At 46.2% G+C, this 21,402-nt stretch overlaps 1 protein-coding gene across 1 annotated transcript in view; it reads left to right on the forward strand.

Moving 5' to 3' along the window:
- Nucleotides 1-21,402, forward strand: part of LOC138570157 (occludin-like) — a 349,343-nt gene that overhangs the window by 286,121 nt on the left and 41,820 nt on the right. Inside the window, exons 4-5 of the mRNA XM_069648824.1 lie at nt 3,406-3,560; nt 12,878-13,072. Of these exons, the coding sequence (XP_069504925.1) occupies nt 3,406-3,560; nt 12,878-13,072 (350 nt within the window). The remainder of the gene's footprint in view (nt 1-3,405; nt 3,561-12,877; nt 13,073-21,402) is intronic.

Consider the following 21,402-nt stretch of genomic DNA (forward strand, 5'->3'; position numbering starts at 1 on the left):
TGATTCGATTACTCTCACCATACATACATGTACTCTGAGGGGGTCATTCCAAGGTTGGAGGTAAGGGATTACCGGCACCGGTAAGGGTGCCGATGCCGGTAATCCCTTACCTCCGTATTCCGAGGTCCCTTTGCGGGTCCTTCCTTACCTCCTGCTTTTAGCAGGAGTTAAGTACGGGACCCGCAAAGGTATCTCGGAGGTAATTACGGTACCGTAATTTATGGTGCCGTAATTACCTCCTTCCCCATTCCCATTGAGCCCTACGGGGCAGAAATGGGAATGGGGAAGGGCAAAAGGTGAATGGGGAATTACCGGTCCCTCCAACCCTGAAATGGACCGGTAATTACTCCATTCACCATGCCGGATTTGGGACGGTTTCGGAGGCAACCATGGAGCTAATTACTCCATGGTTAGCTCCAAACCCGGAATGAGGCCCTTAATTACCCTCAAATCAAGCCAATGTAAGGGGTTGTTGATATTCAAATAATTACAAAAAAAATACAGAAATGGACGGAATAGTGTTCATAATCAAAATGGTACCACCCCATTATTTCACACCTGAAAATTGACGAATTTTGAAATGTATTTATCAACGCATTTATATGTGGGAGGGGGTGGGTTAAGATAACAAATATTGTAAAGGGAGGTGGGCTGCTGCGGGGGTCTCCCCTGCATATATGTACGTTGAAATGTGAGAAAACAAAAAAGATTGTGAATTTTCGGCCGCTGGATTTGTTTTCTCCAAAAATATAACCTACATCCATCAAAATGAGCAGAGGTGTGCAACAGCATGATTTTGGGGCTCATTACAAGTTTGGCGATGCAGTTTGCTGGAGGTAAATCCTCTGCTTCAATGTCAAAAACTGCAGCACTGACCATGGGCGCTTTTACCACCAGCGGTAATTCCTCCAAAGAGAACTAACGCTGCCACCCAGTGACGCATTACATAGCAGTCATTCTGCTCAAATGGGTGGCTGGAACTCAGAATGAAAACCTTTGTTCTTAGGGACCACACAGCAGTGGGCCTGCATTTTACTGCTATTATATTGCGTTTGTTTTATTTGTTTTGTTTTATTCGTATTTATATAGTACACAACAGCCTGAGGACATTGTAGCACTTATTACAGTACAAACCTTAGTTACTTAGTTACATGGTCATTAGCAATATATATACAGGTTGCAATATAGTTACAAAGTCATTAGCAGTATATATACAGGTTACAATACAGTTATATTACATTTGTGTTATATTACAATATACATGGCAGAAGTGGAGGAGGCAGTCCTCCACTTGCTAGTTGAGGAGAGTGGCCTTGAGGTTGTTGCGGAAGACAGAGATGAAAGTTCCAGCTCTAAGGGTGGCAGGGAGTGAGTTCCAGAGTTGAGGTGCAATATAGGAGAAGCCTAGACCTCCTGCTGTGGCTCTCTTTATGCGTGGTATGTGTAGCAGGTTGGTGTACTGAGCTCTGGTGGGGCGAGTGGATGTGGTCCTTGATATTGCTTCAGATAGGTATGCTGGGGCCGTTTTGTTGATGCACCTGTGAGTGATGGTGAGGATTTTACTGCCCATTCCTACGTCGCCCCACCCCTCAACACCTCTGCAGTATGTCAAAGGTGACAGGTATGTTGCAAGTTGCAATCGTATCCAAAAGTGCCAAGGGCTGTCCAAGAACTGCAAAGTGGAGCGGGTGGAGCAAGGCCTTGAAGGCTGATGGATGAAGGAAGGGGGCCAGGTTCAATATGGTAGAAGGAGGCCCTGATTGTGAGTGGGGAGAACAAGCAATGAAAAAGGTGCAAACTCTATTTCCGCAGGTCACTTTCAGAGATGAGAAAATATACCGCATGAAATACCAGATCCGGTAAACGCATTTGATTACAAGTCCCCTGCGGCAAAATAACTCAGACTTACACAAACATTTACCACCACCCACAACAAGGGTAAAAATATAATTCCGGCATTAAAAAGGCCTCAGGTGCTGCATGCACAAGCACACAGCGTATCCGTAGTAAGGGACAGATCTGGGACAGGTAGGTGGCCACCTCTTTGGGGTTTTGAGGACATTTGTGATGTTGACCACCATTTCCTTTTATCAAATCATGCCAAGCAGTGCTTTGTGTTCCTGCAGTGTTGCTGTGATTATTGTGACGAGCGATAGATTACTTCCTGGATCAGTCTAGCCGGTAAACCCTGAATCATGTGCAAATGCGCCGCTTCACTTTTGCAGTAACATCATTGCACATGACGGTAATATACAGTGTATTGCCACATTGCACATAATGAGGATGTGGAGCAAGAAAGGCAACTTTTGTGCAGACATTAAAAAACAGAGCCGCTGACTGGGACCGTTCTCCTAATCTGGCAGTTCTTTCTTGTAAAAGAACTTCTCTGAATATTCATCCAAAGTTTTACTCAGTCTGAGCCTTGCAGTTACATTATACAGATGAAAAGTGTTCATTTTAGGGTTCCATGTAATAATATCCCTGCAAAAATGCTGCCTGGCAAAAATGTCGCCTGGCAAAAATGTCGACAGAAAATGGCAGTTTTTTGCAGGGACATTATTTCATTGAACATGCGGGGGACACCCCCGCAACCCCAAAACCTTTTTTTTTCAAGTGGAGTGGGGGACACCCCCACAGCCCCTGCTTCCCTTGACCCGATATATATAACATTTTCCCAGCGACGTTATGTATGGCAACCATATATATGGGGATAATATTGCCGGATACCGATTTTAGAAGATACATAATTTAATGTGCTGCCTACTCTTTCCCAGTTGTTCCCTGGGAAGCAAGAAAGTGTGGACTTTGTGTTAGTATATCTTCGCAAATTGCTTCAAATCAATTCTGGTCTTGTATTTATATTGTAGTCTTTGTTAATAACGGAGGTCTCTTACTATATATTGAAATTAGCTGTCAATCTTTCAAATAAGAAGAATTGTTGAATGAATGTTCTATTTTATATTTATCTTATTAACAATGATTGTTATTTTAAAGTTCTGACGATGGTTTGATATGAAATTAAGATATTACTTGCATTATCGCATTTGTCTTAATATGATTGAGTTTTAATGGGATGATGTTACCTGAAATTATTGTGATGTATTGTTTTAATGTGTTTAATTGTGTGTAGCGTAAAAGCTTTATGTTTAAACCGTATGCACTTTAAATAAAAAGATAAAAGCTTGAAGGAATATTTGGGGGTGAGGAAAGATGGTTTGAAATACGCCCATTCGGACAGTCAACGAAAGAATAAAGGGATAGGGTTATATCACTCACATGGACCCATGTGCCGCGGCAGGCGCTAGATTTCACATGTATGTAACCGCAGCATGAGCCTTTTAGGGGGTCTAATGAGATGAATGCCCAATATTTTGCTGTCAACAAGAGTATTCTGCTTTCGTCCAGGTACAGAACGTTGCAGATGGGACGCCTGATGATACCGCCACCCTGGCCTACTCCGAAAAGCCCACCAGCCCACTCAACGCCATCAACAACTACAACAGCTACAAGCTGAAGGAAAATGGCTACACCAGTGCGGCAAGCCACCTCAACAGCAGCATGTGAGTCGCAATCGGGTTTGAGGCCAACCTTATGCATTGCCGGAAGGGGAGCAGGGGTCCGCGTTGCAAAACGATCCACATGGCGTGGACAAAACAAGGGAAACTAAGTATAGATTGTATCTTTTAAGATCTCTTCCGTTGGGTGTATTACAGGTAGCTCAGATCAAAGGTTGATTGCAAACAATTAAGCATTTAGGAAAGGGACTCCTGATTTAAGCCCTCACCCTGATTTGGCCATTGTGCAGCGACGATATGGGGCTTCCCTGCCCCTTGCACAGCGGTTGCATGTGAGACTCTTTTTATGCCTCTCTTGGCGACCAATGGCATTGCCAAGATGTGGAAAATCCAATGTAAATCCAAAATGATGGTGCACCATTGAATTGCTGCCGACGTCTCTATCGGGTGGTAATCATGGATAGCACAGTGAAGTGCCCAGGGTAGTCCATGGCATACTGCTTGTAAGCAACCCGCTGTTACATGTAGCAATGTTGACTACGTGCAAGTGTGATAGGACAGCCTCCACCTTGACTATTTCACTGCGTCTACGGAGCGCCCGGGGCAGAGGCCCGCAACCAGAATCTGGTCCCTTGCGGTGACTGAGTTGGGTTGAATATATTCCCCACGCGTGCTTCCTGATGAAGGTGATGCTGGGATCAGGATCTGCACTGCAAGCAATGGGCACGCGGGTCCCATCTACCCACTGCACTGTTGCTTGTATCTCTGACTATTGCTACGGGAGTATTAACATGCCTCTCATTAAACCACAACACAACAGCGAGGAGAGTGTTTTGAAGAGTGGGCGTGGTTGCAGCAACTTCATACCGGCCCCAAGCTCGCTGGGGGGGGGACGGGGGGGCATTCTTTTGGTGTCAGATGTGATGTGTATGTGTTTTTCCCTGACATAGATCTGGCAAATATTCCACCATGGGTTCTACCCTGTGAAGGTACTCAGGCTCCACCTGTGAGTGAATGAATCTCCATCTCCGCTCCCTTCCTCAATGTGTTCCTCTTTAATAATAATAACCATGTGCTCTTATATAGTGCTTCTTGACAAACTCCACCAGCTTCCAGGAGCAGTAATAACAGGTGTTATTACTAACCCTTTTTTAATGTTGCTTGATATATCATTATCAGATGGATGATAGGCTAACTCTGCCCAGCCCCGGGATTCGAACATGTCAGAGACCAACACTTTACTCGTGTAGCAACAGAGCTTTAAATGGAAAAAAAGAAGTGCAGGTACTCACCAAGCTACGATGCCAGACATTCCTGTGCCGCGTTCTCACCGCTGGCCATTTTGGTGCAGCACCTTGAGCACAGCGCACAGGTCCCTTTTAGGCACACCCTCTTTGTAGGCAATGCCCAGTGAGATTAAATACTGTGCCAAGGAGCACACACCTTGGTAAAGCAGTGAATCTGAGATCCTTTCACACAAACCTTCAGCCTGTTATAACGCATTGAGCCTCATTACAAGTTTGGCAGTAGCCATGTCGGTAAAACTGGCAGGCTGCCGCCAGAATTTGCGAATCTTTCCGGTGCTCACGAATGGGCACTTACCGAGTCATTACGGCCCTACCGGTCCCGGTAATTGCCCATTTGCAGGCGCCGGAATGAAATGCTCCCCATTTCCATTTGAGCCCTATAGGGATCAATGGGAGTGGGAGGTTGGATGCACCGGCACCGTTCAGAATGGTGCCGGTGCATCCAACATGCTCTGCTCGCGGGTGCCGGTATGCCCGCCAGGTCTAACCTGGTGGGCGGGAAGGCACCCGTGAGCAGAACTCGTAGTTTGCCGTTCCGGTAACAACGGTACCGACAAGCTTACCGGTACCATTGTTACCGGACCGGCAAATTTATAATGAGGCCCATTGTGTTAATAAAGTTTAAATATATTAATGAGACTTTCTTTTTTGCATATCAAACTAGCAGACACCATTGCTCTAAACTAATCTTTAGAAGGGGCATTTTATTATTGCTCGCCTTCATTGCATAATCAGGAATTCGGTAGGTAACGAGCTGTGTGCGAGTTTTCGGTCGAAAGCGTTCCATCACAGCTCCAATTACTTAAAAATGTACATACTAGAAAAAGGCACTGCTAATAACAAAGAAACACCTTAAAAATGAATTTTCTAGGGGTTCCAAATCAGTCCCTGCTCCATCAAAGGAGACCAATGGAAACTGGCGAAGCCCACTTAGCGAAGCAGTGTTCCCCGCCTAGTCTGCTGAGAGCACTGTAGCTGCATGTTTGTAGTGCCTTTTGTTCTGCAGGGTGGGCCCTGAAGGAGACATTATCAGCAATGAGGGTGGTGGAGACAGGAGGAAGGAGAGGGCACTGCTTCACCAGCAAAGGCTAGTCCATTAAGTTGCAATAAAGTGAAATGAAAAGCTTTAATTTACATCTTGCAAAATAGTTAAGTACCGGTACTCTCTTTCAGGCATTGGGAAGTGCAGGTACTCAAATTCTAAAAAATGAGAAGTACAGGTACTGCGGGCCAGGTAGGACCAGCCCATTTAAAGCGGTCCCATGTGATAACGCCCCTGCAAAAATTTCGTCTGGCCAAAATGTTGCCAAATAATGGCTGTGGTTTGCAAGGACATGAACATGCGGTGACACCCCCACAACCCTCAAATGCCTTTTTTTTAAAAGGGAGTGGGGGACTCTCCCACTCCCCTTGACTCCATATATATGGTCACATATATAAAGTGGCTATGGCCTTTTCCCGGCGACCATGTGTATAGCGGCCATATATATGGGGCTAATATTATCGGATACCTTTAAAGCACTCTGTAGCAATGCACTCTTGGCTCAGGTGACTTTAGTAAGCTTACACCCATAGAGTTTCTCAAGAACTGGAAACTGGAACCTGCTTTGGGAGCTGCTCTTTTAAACAAGTTGGCCGGCTGCCAACTACACCGTACTAATACCATGTTTTTATTCCATGGCAGTACTTCCTGGGTTACGCCTAGAGTGTGAAAAATAAGAATATAAACCAGTATTGTCACTTCCCTTGAATCGCATACACGTCGACCCCGTTCAGCTCTGTTCCTTTCTCAGAGGCCTATGAAAGCGTATAAGAAGGATATCTGCACACATTGCAATTTTGCAAGCTGCTCAGAGGCAACGCGTTTGTCTTGGAAGCAAGACAATGCACCGCAACGCAGGTTTGAATCCCGAGCACGCGCTTAGAAACCACTCGCTGGTATTAAGCGCCTTAAATAAATGTCCTAAACCTCCGGTTGGCCAGCTCTCGTTGACATCTTTGCAAACCCTAGTCCTCCATGCCATAACAGCAGGCCATACATCTTGGGCTCTGTGCTGCTCTAGAAGGAGCATAAAGAGCTACTTCTCCCGGTAGATCCCGGTAGATCGCCAGATGGTCAATGCTGACACGCCGCTTTACCGCCAGCATTTCCTACATCAAATAACGCTTAGTGTGGTAATTTCTCATCATAACACAATGTATTCAAGTTATCAGTCAGGTCAAGATGTTCTTTACTTTAATGTTGCCACGGCCCTGGTTTGAAATTTCTTTTCTAGCAGTTAGTGACATTTGCGTTCCCCCATGCACTGTAGTTGTAAGAGACTGCAGTACGCTTTCGTCTCAAAGGCTTGCTGCACTGGCTTCTTAGATTTCTTCCCACTTCACGTCTGTCTCAGAATGAGTTTCTCTGTCTCTCGTTCTTTATAAACCTTTCTCGTTCCGGCATGCTTCAGATGCCTCCCCGCAGTTCACTGGTTTCTAGCGTTTGCCTTCAGCCGCCTGCTTGAGTCTTAGGGGCTGATTCATGGAATTATAGTGCATAAAATAGGCGACTTGCGCCCAATCTGCGCGCACAACTCTGTGTGTCAATTCATGGAATCGAATGCCCATCATTTTTCCAGGACTTGCGTGGATTTCGGGCTGGCCTGTGCAAGCCGTTGAGGGCCTTGCACGCAACTCTGAGCAGAGGGTGGGCATAGCCTGCGTAGAGGGCGGAGAAGGGGGCATAGCTCCAGAAATGGGAACTAACTTGCAAAGAAGTGAGCGTTCCGAGGGACTACCTGCCGGCATTCCCTTGCACGCCCACTATAGTCATGGAATCGATTGCGCAGCGTCCCTGCTGGGAAATGCCCACACATGTCCTTCATACGATCCGCCACCCAAAGTCTAGCGTAAGTACACTTGAATGTAGGATTTTCAGCGTGCCGGTGGGTTTGCATGTTGGATTTCGGGGATGCGTGTATTCAATCAGGGTTCTGATGTAACATAGGGGTGCATGTATGCTGTGTAGCGGGGTGCAGGAACATTTTACATGGGTTCGCACACACATTTCCCGTGTTATTGCCAAGATCGGATTTTCCATACGCGTGCTGTCGGGGTGCCGGGTACAGTTACGGGGGACGACGTGCAGGCTCCCTGAACCACAGGCCTGCGTACAGGGGACCCCACGTACTGTTTGAAGGGTGCACGTGTTCGCACCCATGGGAGCATGCAAAGGTAGCTGATCTGGCAGTTTCCTGCTTTGCATGTGGGCGTGTCGGGGCCGTTCCAGCCGTGACTTACAAATTCGGATACGTTGCGCAATCCTTTCAATGACTACATGTTGCGCGCATTTTTCTTTCAGCGCACAGGCTGGTGCAGTGTCCTTCTCGTTACGTGGCCGTTGCGCAATTTCTGCGCTAAATTCCATATATCGTCCCATAAATTTCTCAATTTCACGGGTTCACTGGCCCAGTGACTTTACTGAAAAGTCGACAATGCTTTTGTCTGAGTGTCACTATTTTTACTACAACATCCATCATGCTCAGTTACCACAACCAGTTCCTTTGTATTGACTCCCCTTTCTCTTGTGCTGTAGTGAGACTGTTCTCTGAAAAATGGTTACTAACCCTCTCTCATCCTGTTATTTCAACTGGTGACAGTTTCCCACTGTGTGCCAGTGTCACTTTCATTTGATCATGAACAGGTTACCAGACCTCTGTATTAATTGCCATCGTTTTTGTCTGCATATCAACGATCGTTAGTCACCTCTTCTTAAGGCTTACACCAGTCTCTCTTTTGTTAATATGGCATTTTAACTTGCAATAGTTTCTTCTCTTTCATCAATATTGGTTTCCCTTCTCTCCTAAAAATGTGCCTCACCCGCTGAATTATTTAACATGGCATTTCGACTTTGATGTTCCCTCACCTGTACCCCTTTCTCTCCAAAGGGGTTGTAACAACCTCTACATTGTCGACATTGCATAGCAACCATTTCTCCTCCTGTTTCAATGTTGGTTGCCCTCCTCTCCTAAAGCAGAATTGCCCCTTTCTATATCCATTAACATGGCATTTCCGCGTGCAAGCCTGTCCTCTTGTGTTGAAGCCACCTCAGGATCTTCCATCTCCCAGACCTCCCCTGATGCCACTGTGACCCACCCGATTCTCCCTGTTCTCTTGATCATAGGCTCTGCTCAGTGCTACGCCCTGGAGTTCCATGCTCTTGTCTCGAGAAATGGTGCCTCATTTCTGGCTGTTCCATCTCACAGGCCGGGCTTAGCTATGAGGCCCTGATGGTCAAGTCCCTGCAACCTCCGCATCGGGCATTTCTGCCTCTACGCGGATTTATTCCACGGCAGGTTTCTTGCTCATTGCTGTTGGCTCTGGATACACAGTGCCGCTACCTCTTCTTCCTGCATCGTCCATCACTAGTGAATTCTTAGAGACGCCTCAGCCTGCACGCTCACTCTAAGGTGCGCTTTTGTGATTACTTCTTCTGAGGGCTTCGTTTTCCATGTTTTGTGGTTTCGCCTCTCAGTCAACTCCATTCCCCCTTTCTTCCTGTGGGCTTTTTCAGCGTTGTGGGCTTCATCACATGACCTGGCAAATAACAGACTCTGCTGGACAAGGGGTTTGCGGCAGTTCACCACAGTGATGTTTTACTAAATTCAACCATACATGAGCCAGTGTTCTCTCAGAAGACCGTATGCCCAACAATGGGCTTCCAAACAGATCCCACGTACATTTGTCCATGAACACATCCACTATTGGGCCTCTTTATGACTCCGGCGGCAGCCGTGCCGGTAAAGCCAGCACGGCTGCCAATGGAGTAATTTTTTTTCCGGCGCCCGGGAAAGGGCAATTACCGGGGCATAACAGCCCAACCGACCTGGTAATTGCCCATTCCCGTGCACCGGAAGATATAAGTCCCCATTCCCATTTGTGTCCCATTGGATTCAATGGGAATGGGGAGTCTGGATGCACCAGCACCATTCAGGAATGGTGCCGGTCCACCCGCCAGGTCAGACCTGGCGGGCGGTAAGGCACCCTGCGAGCAGAACTCGTAGTTTGCCGATCCAGTAACAACGGTACCAGCAAGTTTACCAATACCGTTGTTACCGGACCGGCAAGCTTATAATGAGGCCCAATGTAATGCGTTTTCAAGAAATAGTATCTTGCGCTGAGGGGATACACAGACATTGCTTGTGTTTACCTTGGTACACCAGAATACTACTCAGGATGTAAATCTTTTCAGACTTTTAGATCCACCTAAAATATTGACCATAAAAACAAATGGTTAAACACGTTCAGCCCCACTTTGCCAAATCAGTTTTCATGCATGTGTCCTATTCTCATAGCAAGGCATGAAGGTGGGTGCACACCAGGAACTAATAGTGAAAACATGAATGGGTGCTGGTGGCACAGTACAGAAGGCCAGAGGTAAGGAGGGGGCTGATGCTGGGTGCAGGATTCTGGGCTTGTCACCCGCACACTCATAGAGGCGGCAAAGGTGGAGGGCTGGGAGGAGAGGTGAGTGTTTCTGGCTTGTGCCCTGCTTTAGGCTGGGTGGTGGGAAGTTGCAGGGGTATGACCAACATTACAGGTTTTGGTGAAAGACAGCCAAATGCAAACGGGATCTACGAATCCATCATGGATCCAGCCAAATGTGGTATCCTGCCCGCCATGTAGGGCAGTGCATCTGCCTGGGCTGTTCAGGAGCATGTCTTCACAAATCCTGCCCTAACAAGTGGATGCCTTTACCTCTTTGAGGGGACCACCCACCAAGTTACTTTGTCCCTCGACCAAACTTTATTACTTTCAAGGTCTGATTTATTCCAAAGGTTTCCTTTGGTTACAAGGGTCTGTAACCGAGACCTCTTCAGATGTCTTGAAATATAACTCCCATAATCCCTTACAACTGAATGGAGTTGTAATCCAAAACATCTGTGGAGACACATTTGTGTTTGTTTATGCCCATTATAATGTTAACCACTTATATAAATATTGAACAGGGTCATAGGGTGGTAGACATCCCTGCTTGAGTGCCCGCCGCTGGGTTGGGAACCAAGCCGGGGGTTCCCCTCTCTCCCTTTACATTTCACAGCAGCCATCTCCCAATATTTCACTATATGCCTCCTCTGAATGGACCCTAAAAGTGCTGGCTGAATCCCCCCCTTGATGATTTTTGACCTTCCCTGGGCCAACGCGGATAGATAAAAGCACTTCTTTGGAAGTTGCGTGTTTGGCAACCACAACCCAAAGAAGGAGACAATGAACCACTGTTTCAATTCCTACCTGAGTCCTGCTTTTGGGAGAAATTGACAAAAGCACCGTCTCCTCCTCAACCCATGATTGCAGACGGCCTAAGCGTATCTTCCCAGCATCTATTGACATTGAGTCCAGCAGTGAGATTGGGCGATAACAAACTGTGTCCATATGATCCCCTCTCAAAGATGGGCACCTTTATATCACTAAGGCGACCATCCAGGGATGGCACCCACAGCTCGGGCCTGCATTTGTAAAAGTCTGCAGAGATTGCATCAGTTGCTTTGCCTATCAGGCAGAGGTCAACTAAGCTCCTTTCAGTGAGAGTGGTACCAATGACCATGTGTGACCCACTGTTATAGGTGTGGATGCCTACTAGTGGCTATTTGTAAGCATATGGCATGATATCTTAAGCTGCCACGAGGAACCAAACAGGCATGGTGTAATAAGCAGGCTTGATTTAGCAAATATGTATGCTATAACCTGCATGTAATATAAACCTCTCCAAAACAGCATTGCTGTATCTCAGCTATATGCACACCATCAATCGTTGCACTGACTTAGGACTCCATGGGGGATTGGCCGGTATTACCGACACTGGTATTACCGGGCCGGTTATACTGGCATTGTTTTGCCGGTAGAGAGGTGGAAATACCTCCAGCTCAGAGCTGGAGGTAAATCCACCAACCTACCTGCAAATGTGCAGTGTGCCGATGCAGTAACATGACGGTATGCAGTAATACCAGCACATCATTACTGCACCGCCACACTCGTGATGAAGAACTATGGGCTTTATTACAAGTTTGCTGGTAACCCACCAGTAATTACGGCAAAGCATAATACTGTTTCCACATTTTGGTCTGCCGGAATTACTGGCAGATTCTAAGTGGCGGTAATACCGGCGTTATTTTGCCAGTAGGGAGGCAGTCATGCCTCCAGCTCACAGCTGGAGGTAAATCCACCACCCTACTGCCAAACTTGGACTGTGCCGGTGCGGTAATACCAGCATGTTATTATCATGCCGGCACACTTGTAATGAGGCCCTATGTCTCAAATTGCCTAAGTATCAAAATATAATAAACATTCTCGAGCACATTGCAGCTGCAAAGGAAGTAGGCACTTCACAGCCCAAGGCTCCCGGTAGGAGGTCCTCTCTAACTCCACACCTCTTTCAGAAACTCCACACCTCTTTCAGAAAAACGATTAGAATCTGCTGCTTTGGAACACTCCATGCACCCAGTCGTTCATTCAAGATGTGCTTCCTTGATTCAGTCCAGAGTGCTGTGTTATATTGTTTTGTTTGTTTGTTTGTTTATTTTATTTATATAGTGCACCAGACCCTGGAGTAAAAGGGCGCTTACAGACAAGTTACAGAAGGCACAGTATATGTAGAATTTACAGTTATACAATCTGTGGAGGTAATATATGATATATACAGTCAGTGTAATTAGGGTAAACAATTGAAACATTTGAATAGTAGGTACAGTATATACAGTATGCATGGTTTTAGTCGGGTTGAGGATTAGTTTATTGTTTGTCCAGTAGCCAACCAATGACATATATAAGATATGTCATCTTCATGTCATATGTCATAAGAGCCATCAATCATTTACTCCTTCATTCATAAAGTACAACACGGTGAGCATCAGTGCAGCATAGGCAGTAACAGAGCAACGTGCATGTTCTATGTCCCCATTGCAGAGGCAGCCCTTACCGACGAGTTTTGTTGTCCAATAGGTCATCACCCAATAAGGTGGCACGCTCTTGCGCAAGGAGTTGGTGAAGGTAACATGGCTTCTGTTTCTCCCACAGCACCCCCACGGCACCAGATTACCCTGTGAAAGCCTTCAGCACCAGCACTGTGGAGAAGGAGACCCCAAGCCGACCCTCGGCGCGCAGAGCGAGGCGCAAGAGACGCAACCCAGAGCTAGATGAGTCCCAGTATGAAACGGATTACACCACGGCCATGGAGTCGGGAGACGACCGGGACGAAGGCGAGTGGGACAGGTGAGTCACCACATATTACTCTCCGGGGTAGTATCATGTTGAAGGGCTGGATATCACCCTAAAATGAGACTGCTCCATTTTTCATTACTATTACATTTCCAGAGCTCCACTTGCTATTTATTGAGTTGACTCTTTTGAACGTCCACCGTTTCTATTTTAAGTGCATCTTTTTCTTTCAAATAAAACTGATTTTGGATATGGGAACACACAACAGAGCACAGGGTCACACTCTATGGCAGGAAACCTGATGAAATTCAACAAAGAATCTTACATCCCTAAACACTAGTTATCAAGTTTCAGAAAATGAATGCTGTTTTCATTGGACCCTATAATCCTGAAAGGAGCTTTTTCATTATCCACTTCTTTTAATAAAATACTTTTGTAGCCTTAGTAATCAGGCTCTAAGCAGATCCTTCTTACCCATTTTAACAAAGGACACGCTGATTCCATTAGCCATTGCTTTTCAAGCTATTTCTCCATCAGGAGATCCATATCTGTTATTGAAAGCATAATAACCTAGACAATATACCATCCTTAACCCTTCCGTAAAAGACATAAAACCAACCTGTGTCCATATTTGTCGAGGGGCGTCCAAGGATGCATAGAGAGAGGACCTCATTGCATCAATGTCAGGAACTTGAACTGTGCAGCACAGGAAGCTTCATAGCAAATAATACCTACAGCCCTCCTACTTTACTCATGACTATTGGCAAACTATAAATTCCAAAGCCAGATAGAAAAACATGCAGAGATTATTCAGTAAATATCCAACCTTGCATAGCAAACTAGAAATAATCAAAAATGGTATTATTGTGATATAAACTACCCAGATGTGCAGCTGTTGTAAATTACACTACTATATTCTTGTTAATGGACCTCATTACATGTTTGGCGGTCTGGAAACAAGGGTGCCGGTACCAGTGTACTGGAACGCTTTCTGGACCGCCAAACTGCGAGTATTCAGGGCGACCTGCCGGGAGTTCAGGCCCATACCAGCAGTGTTTTCACTGAAGCACCGGCACCGTTAGCAGCGGTGCCGGTGCTTCAATGACCCCATTCCCGTGGAGACCGATGGGACTCCACGGGAATGGAGATTTATCGTTTCCGCCACCTGCCATAATATCCTGGTGGCACCGGGAAGTCAAACGGCGGAAACAATGTTACCGGATTGCCGGTTACCCACCGCCAACCAGTGGGTGTTTGCGGCAGCCCTGTAATGAGGGTCTTTCTAACTCAAATCAAAATTATAGTCAATCAGCCTGCCTGAAAAGTGGGCTCCACTGGTACCCCGCATATCCTGCTCAAGGCCTACGTTTTTAAAAAAAGAAAGAAAAATACTAGGTATTTTTCCACTCATAACTTCGTGCATGACCCTCTCTCCACGGTCATGTCTCTTCCTGCTTCTCGGCCACCAAGGCAATAGAATGGAGGCTCTTTCTTTTTTTGAAAAACTCTCGTTCCTGTTTTATTGGCTGCCATTTTTTTTCTGTTCAGCTGCTCTCGTTTGAGCCTGTTGTATCCTCGACCCTCTCCATCAATATCTATAATGTTTGTGCTGAGGTGCTAAAGGCGATAAATACCTGGTCTGCAAGACATATGTGTGATAACAGTCTTGCAGCCCTCGGTGCGGCACCTCCACTCATTGGTGGTAAACAAAGTAATTCCATTTCTGTGATTGGCTGGGCAGTCAGCACCTCAAACATTAAGGGCCTCATAGAAGTTTGGTGATGTGGGAAAAAAGTGGGCGTAATTCCGCTATTGCCACTTTTTCTAGTGGTAAATTACAGTTTTAAGCAGATTTACTGCCGGCAGAATTACGTTGCGTTAAATCTGCCGATTTTGGGAGGAAAAGTGGCAGATTCACATCTAGCTTGTTGCTGGAGGTAAATCTTCCATTTTAACTCCAATAATCGGCAAATTTCCTACATAATAATTCTGCTGGCAATAAATCTGCCTAAATTCACATCCATGAATGGGGAATTACACCACCCTACCATCACTTGTAATACCATGGTAACTCCACAGGACCAAGTGGCCATAACGGAATTAGAGATTATCGGTAATTCGGCAGATTTACCACCATATTACGACCAAACTCGTAATTAGTAAATTGCGCTATGGCCACAACAACCACTTTAATCAAAGAAAAGAATAATGGCAAAAATGCAATGACAGGAATGTACCATACAATTAAAAGTATGGGGCTCATTACGAGGACGGCGGCAACCCAAACATCAAATCCCCCGCCTGATATCCTGGTGCCATGGGGACATGACAAGTCCCGGCGTCCATAGGACTCCACGGGAATGGGTTCACGGAAGCACTGGCGCCGTTGTTAATGTAGCCGGTGCTTCCGTGACAACCCTGTCATCCGGGCAGAAGGCAGAGTTGTAGTGTGGCAGTCAGGCAAGGGTTCCGGTACGGTGCGACCGGCACCCTTATTTCCGGATCGCCACACTTAGAATGAGGTCCTATGATTGGTTTTATGAAACTTTGGATTTAGATTTGTGTGAGCCTTTGTTGAACTTTATGCACCCCTGGTCAGTTTACTGTCTACATACCGCAAACTCAACTTTATTATCATAAGTAATTAACCGGGTTGTTACAAGTGCACTGAAAGGTCAGTATGCAAACAAACTCCTTGTTCCTGTGTATAGCCTTACATGGGTGCTTGTGGTGACTCATGAGTGGTCACCACATGGACTGCGTGAGTCGCAGAAGTCTGTGTACAAGATCGTCCAAATTGGTCTCTTATTTGAGTGCCTATCCAATGTCCATGAAGCCTGTCACCTTGGGTCCCAACAACTGGCGATGAAGTTGAGGAAGGGGGTTAAAGATACACTGCTCCCACAAGTAAGGCATACTGACCTTTTGGGATGCTTGTGTTTGTCACTGCACACCCCCACATGTATTTCTCACACTGCATGATGGCTGCCCCCCATTCCCTGCATCTTGAGCCCCACAGTGGAATTCACCTGCCACTTTGCTATACAAGGGAACAGTAAAGCATTTTTTGGTATACCAGTGGCTGACGGAACCATTGACAACCGAGCACTATGTAGCCAGTTGCCCAAATAGGCCCCGGCTAGGCTACATCCTTCTACCCTAAGGGAAATATAGAAATAAAGCCAAGGACACCGGGGTGTAAAACTACAATACTTATATTTAGTGAAGAAAAGTATTGGCTTTGAGGGTCCGGTCTATCAAGGCGACACAAATATATTGAGCAAAAGAAAATAATTTATTTTAGGGCACAGTAAACCACTGGTCACCTCTTACTGAGTTGTGGTTAAAAAGCCAAGTAAACCACTGTCAATGAATTGTGTTTTGAGGAATACTCAGATGATGGACAGCGCCAGAATAATGTTCACACATTATATTTATTCATGGTTGCCCTTAGTGAAGACACGCGTTTCGGCTTTTTCAAAAAGCCTTTATCAAATCAGGGCTTGTTGCACAGTGTTAATCAATCTTCAAGTATATGAAGGCCTCACTTAGCAGCCGATGCGTACGGACACTAGTATCGGACGAGAATATACAGGACTGAACCCAGATATTTAGCAAACATCAACAACATAACAGTCTAATGGGGACATATACTTGAAGATTGATTTACACTGTGCAACAAGCCCTGATTTGATAAAGGCTTTTTGAAAAAGCCAAAACACGTGTCATCACTAAGGGCAACCATGAATAAATATAATGTGTGAACATTATTATGGCGCTCTCTGTCATCTGAGTATTCCTCAATTGTGTATTGTGTGGTGTTTGTGGAACGTACCTGGACTGAACCATCCAGCCCACTATGGGGCAGTATGGAATGTTGAGGAAAGAAAGAAAAAAACAGAACAAAACGAACAGAACTCCCCTGTCCTAGAGGTGGGGTGGGGAGGGGAGAAAGGATTTAAATAAGGGAGTAAATGTTGAGGGAGAGCAGCCCGTTTGGGAAAAAAACACGCCAGACAAGCAGCATCCAGTAGTGACTCCTTGGGTCGGCTGTGGCCTCGAGCAGCTCCCCAGTGTTAAAAAAAGACTTCGAACACTGGCAACACAGATGTGTTACCCTGGGCCCATGCTGCGTGCCCAGAGTATCCTTGCCACCCACGGCCCTTGATGTCTGTTTTCAAAGGCCTGGACTGCACAGGTGTCATGGTTAGGGTGAAGAAGACGAAGTGCCACCCAGTCCATGCCAGTCCAAGCCGGGCAAACCCAGCCATCACCCTGTCGGCCCGCCTAGTGACCAGGTAAGACTGGCACCAAAGAGAAGTCCTACCATGCTGCAGATGCCAGGTGCTGGCCAGGAAGTGAAGAGACAGTGGACACAGTCTACCCCACCCTGTAGGACAGGGAAGTGAAGAAAAGTCCTGGGCCATCACTCGGGTAGCCGGGGTGAAGCAGGGAGCTCCGGCAAGCCGGCCAGAGCTCCAGGAGGAGAGCGGCCATCCCCCTGCATCACTCATTTGCAATGAAGAGAGGGGGAGTGGCTGTGAGGCCTCGCAATGAGTCGAGGGCACAGTCGCGAAAAAGGCAGTGTCCCCGCAGCAACAGGGATGCCGTCTGAAGAGTAAATGATGCCGCAGCGGTGATCACAGGCAGTCTCCCAGGACCTAGGGCTGCCCAGCAGATGAAAAAGGGCTGCAGGGTCATAGCAGTGTGATGTGGGCAGTCCCCAGTGTGATGTGGCCACTCAAAAGATGAAAAACGGCGTGGGGACATGCAGGTGAGTGTAGCAGGCCACCCACAGGCATTGGGCTACCGGAAAAACCATGACGTTATCGCAGGCTGTGCATACAAATCGTGTGGCCCCCACATGGTTGACAGGGCCACCCCAGAAGCACAGCCTGGTGAGGACAGCACATTCCTGCACAGACCCTATTTCCATCATGGGGCAGACCACCCCCACCACTAAGAGGCATCTCCCACAGGTACTGAGAAGGGGGTGCTGACTGCAGCAGTCATCCCTATGCAATATAATATGTTTATGTTATTCTCTGTGTATGTTTAGTTGTATATGTGGGTGTATGTTTATAGTTATATAGCAAAATAAGTATGAGGTGCATGTTAGTATTTTGAATAGGGGGTTAAGTAGAGGAATGTTTATAGTGTTGGGTAGTTGTGTATATAAGGGGGAGCCGATAGGAAAAGAATCAAGGTGTTTTGTGTATACTGGTGTGAGACAGGTGAGTGAAGTGGCAAAGTAGAGGCTTGCCAGAGCCACCCTGGGTGGTGGGACCACCCACTGGGGTCATCTACTGCCCCTCCCTACAGTGAGTGATGTGAGGTATAGGTCAGGGGTCTGTTCCGTCAGTTTTACTCTATGGGTCTCCCTCTAAGGACAGGTGGGCTGACCCATCAGATCCCTTTAGAAGCAACTCTAGCCAGGGGAACATAGAAGGGGGATTAGTATTGGGAGGGAAGGATAGGAATGTTTTCCAAGGAATGGAGTTTGTATGTTCTTTTTATAAATAGAGGGGTCCCCATTGGGATTCCTAAAAAATCTACCTTGGTGTCTGTGTCTAATTGGAGAGAAGAGATGTAAAGACTCAGGATGTAGCCCTTCTCCTGTTTAACAACACATGTATTTGCAGGTTGCAGTGCACACACCCCTTCCTTTCCCCTTCCTTTCCAGCTGGTTTCGTGGGTGAGGGTGACTTGTTCCTGCTGGGCTACCCAGGCCCAGGTTGACGGGACTGCATACCCTTACTACTGGCAGGGACATAAAACAGAGGCTACAACTGGGACATAACATGGGCGGGTCGTCCCCTGACCGCCATCATTGAGCAGAGGAGACAAAGTGAAGACCTGGATGGCACAGCCATGGCAACAACTCTCCCTGGTACACTTGACAGTGGCGGAGATGATGAATGGTACACGTTGCATAGCTTCGTCCATCTCCAGAGTGGGATCTCCTATGACTCACATATCACCAACATAGTGAAGTTTATGTCCACAGCGATCCTGCGACGCTTGGCTCAAAGTGGTTGCTCTGGCTAAAGAGATTGCAGCTACATTTCATAGCCTCAGGGAACATGACGATGAGGCAAAAAAGTCACTGTTGCAATGTTTTGCTGGGGAGGATGCTCGCCGAATTTTTAAAACGCTGCCAACAGCGGTCGATTCGTTTGATGCAGTTCACTCTGCGTTAACCATGTACTACAGTTTACCAGTCAATGTGGATTGCAAACATTGCAAACCTTTGCAGCACAAATTAGACAGAAGCTTATTTATTAAAAAGTTATTCCTAAATCTCAGTCCCTATAACTAACTACTTAGCCCTGTGTTTAAGTACCTCATGCACCAAGAATTATGGTCCAACCATCCCTACAATGCGGTGGTGTGACACCGGCAAACAAGGTGTAGAGGTCCTTACCCTTTCCTCACTCACTACTTTCCTGTGTCTAGACGATCAAGTGCAAACCTATTGGTGGTTGGTTCACTTCTTTAATCTTACCGCCTCCAATCTGTGTGTCTTATAATTATTACTGATTCAACCAAATGGTCGGATACTAATTAAAACGGATGTATGTCTATCAGTAAACTTATTTTCTATTAGATAGAATTAAAATGATGATCTCTGAATCAAGCCCTTTCATCAAAGTATGGTGGGTCTCGGAGTTTGGGTCATCAACCCCAAACTGCTTATATTAGTCAACCGGTTTCAGCGGTTCTTATGAATGGCCGCTTTCTTCAGGACAAGAAATGATAATACTGCATTCTGCGTTAAAATTAAGATTTCTTCTGTGTTCTCCACATCATGGGTGCTTGGAGGGTGTTTTCGGGTTTCAAACGGGCAAGCTGGATTGTGTCCCAGTCCCTGTGGGGTTATAAAAATGGACAAAAAGGGGGGTCATCAGACTTGGAGTAACCCTGTTATGCTTGTACGGTGTACAAGGAATACAGCAATTGGGGACCAGCAGAGGAGGGAACCTCCATTACCTGGTGTTTGTCACAGATTCTCTTTTGTATCCCTGCTTATTTTGCCAGTTTCTACTAGCCTTCTTAGCGTCTTCCTGTGTGGGTAACCTAAAAGAGAAACCCTTAATCATCATTTCTCTGGATGCGTGCCTGACTGGGCTACAACATTCTTTCTCATATCTATTAAGGGAGGGTCTCTCACCTGTTGCAGGCAAGCCACTTCGTGTAAGCTATGGAGACTCTCCGTTAGATGCTGGCAATTCTGTGTGGTTCAGTCCTCTTCGCGCTTTGGTGTACAGTTTTTCTACAAGAGAAACTGTTTGTCATCAGTTCTCTTGTTAGAGTGCTACACTGTACACACATATAACGAGCACTACTTATGATGTCCTCTCTACTTCTTCAGGATGTTCTTTCAGTATGGGGGGTGCTAACTAGCTTCTCCCCAAATTGGGTTAATCCCGTACTGCGATACTGTGATCCCGTACTTGGGTTTGTATAGTTTTGTGTCTTGTAACTAGCACCTCGGACAGTGACAAGGTGCCGTGGTTTTATGCTCCTGTTACTAATTTTCTTGCATTACGCATATGTGTGTCCTAGCTTAGTTTCTGGTTCTTGTATTCAAAGGCATCACCCTTGTGTGTCTTACCTTTCTCTACGGTTTCTCCGTTTTTGTGTTGTTTGTTTCCTGTTGTATCCGTGTCAGTCGCGGCCGCCATCTTGTGTTCCTCCCATATTTACTTGAACTGTGTCACGTGACCGGGTAGATCTAATGCCTGTCAGCTTACTCTGTCTTGTATTGTTTTTATGTACTAGAGTATTCACAGCTTCTACTGTGTGTATATCGCTATGTTTACACTTGTCTAACACATTTGTGTCGTCCGTGTGGGGATATTTAATGGTAATGTAGGAACTATAATTATGCCTCGTGGGTCATGGGAATTTTAGTTCAGCTCCTGTTGTCTCAGTTTCGGTCGTGGCCATAATCCTGAGTTACTTCCCTCTGGCTGTAAATAGTGTCATGTGGCCGGATGGATCTGTGGCCTGTCAGTAACTTCTGTCTTCTATTCATTTTTGATTATTATTTTTGAAGAGGGGATTGTTCCCAAAACCTGCTACGTGTATACCGCAGTGTCTACATTACTCCATATCTTATTTTTTGTCGCCTGTGTGGGGCTTTTTGATTATGATGTGGAGACTACAAATTTCTCTAGCGAGTCTTGGGTATTACAGTTACTTGACTAGCGCTCGTTGCAGGCCTGTTAAGACATGCATGGAGAGTGTATTACAGTTTCTCCAAATGATATTGTTCCAAATACACCTCATCAATCATGAATAAAGGCAAATGCTGCCAGGGTCTTGACTATCGGTCTATGAGGGAGTAGATTACCAGGTGTTGTTGTGTAACGCACCATGTC

The sequence above is a fragment of the Ambystoma mexicanum genome, chromosome 1p, assembly GCF_040938575.1.
Source record: "Ambystoma mexicanum isolate Mex_15411 chromosome 1p, UKY_AmexF1_1, whole genome shotgun sequence".
In the NCBI taxonomy this organism is placed as follows: domain Eukaryota; kingdom Metazoa; phylum Chordata; class Amphibia; order Caudata; family Ambystomatidae; genus Ambystoma; species Ambystoma mexicanum.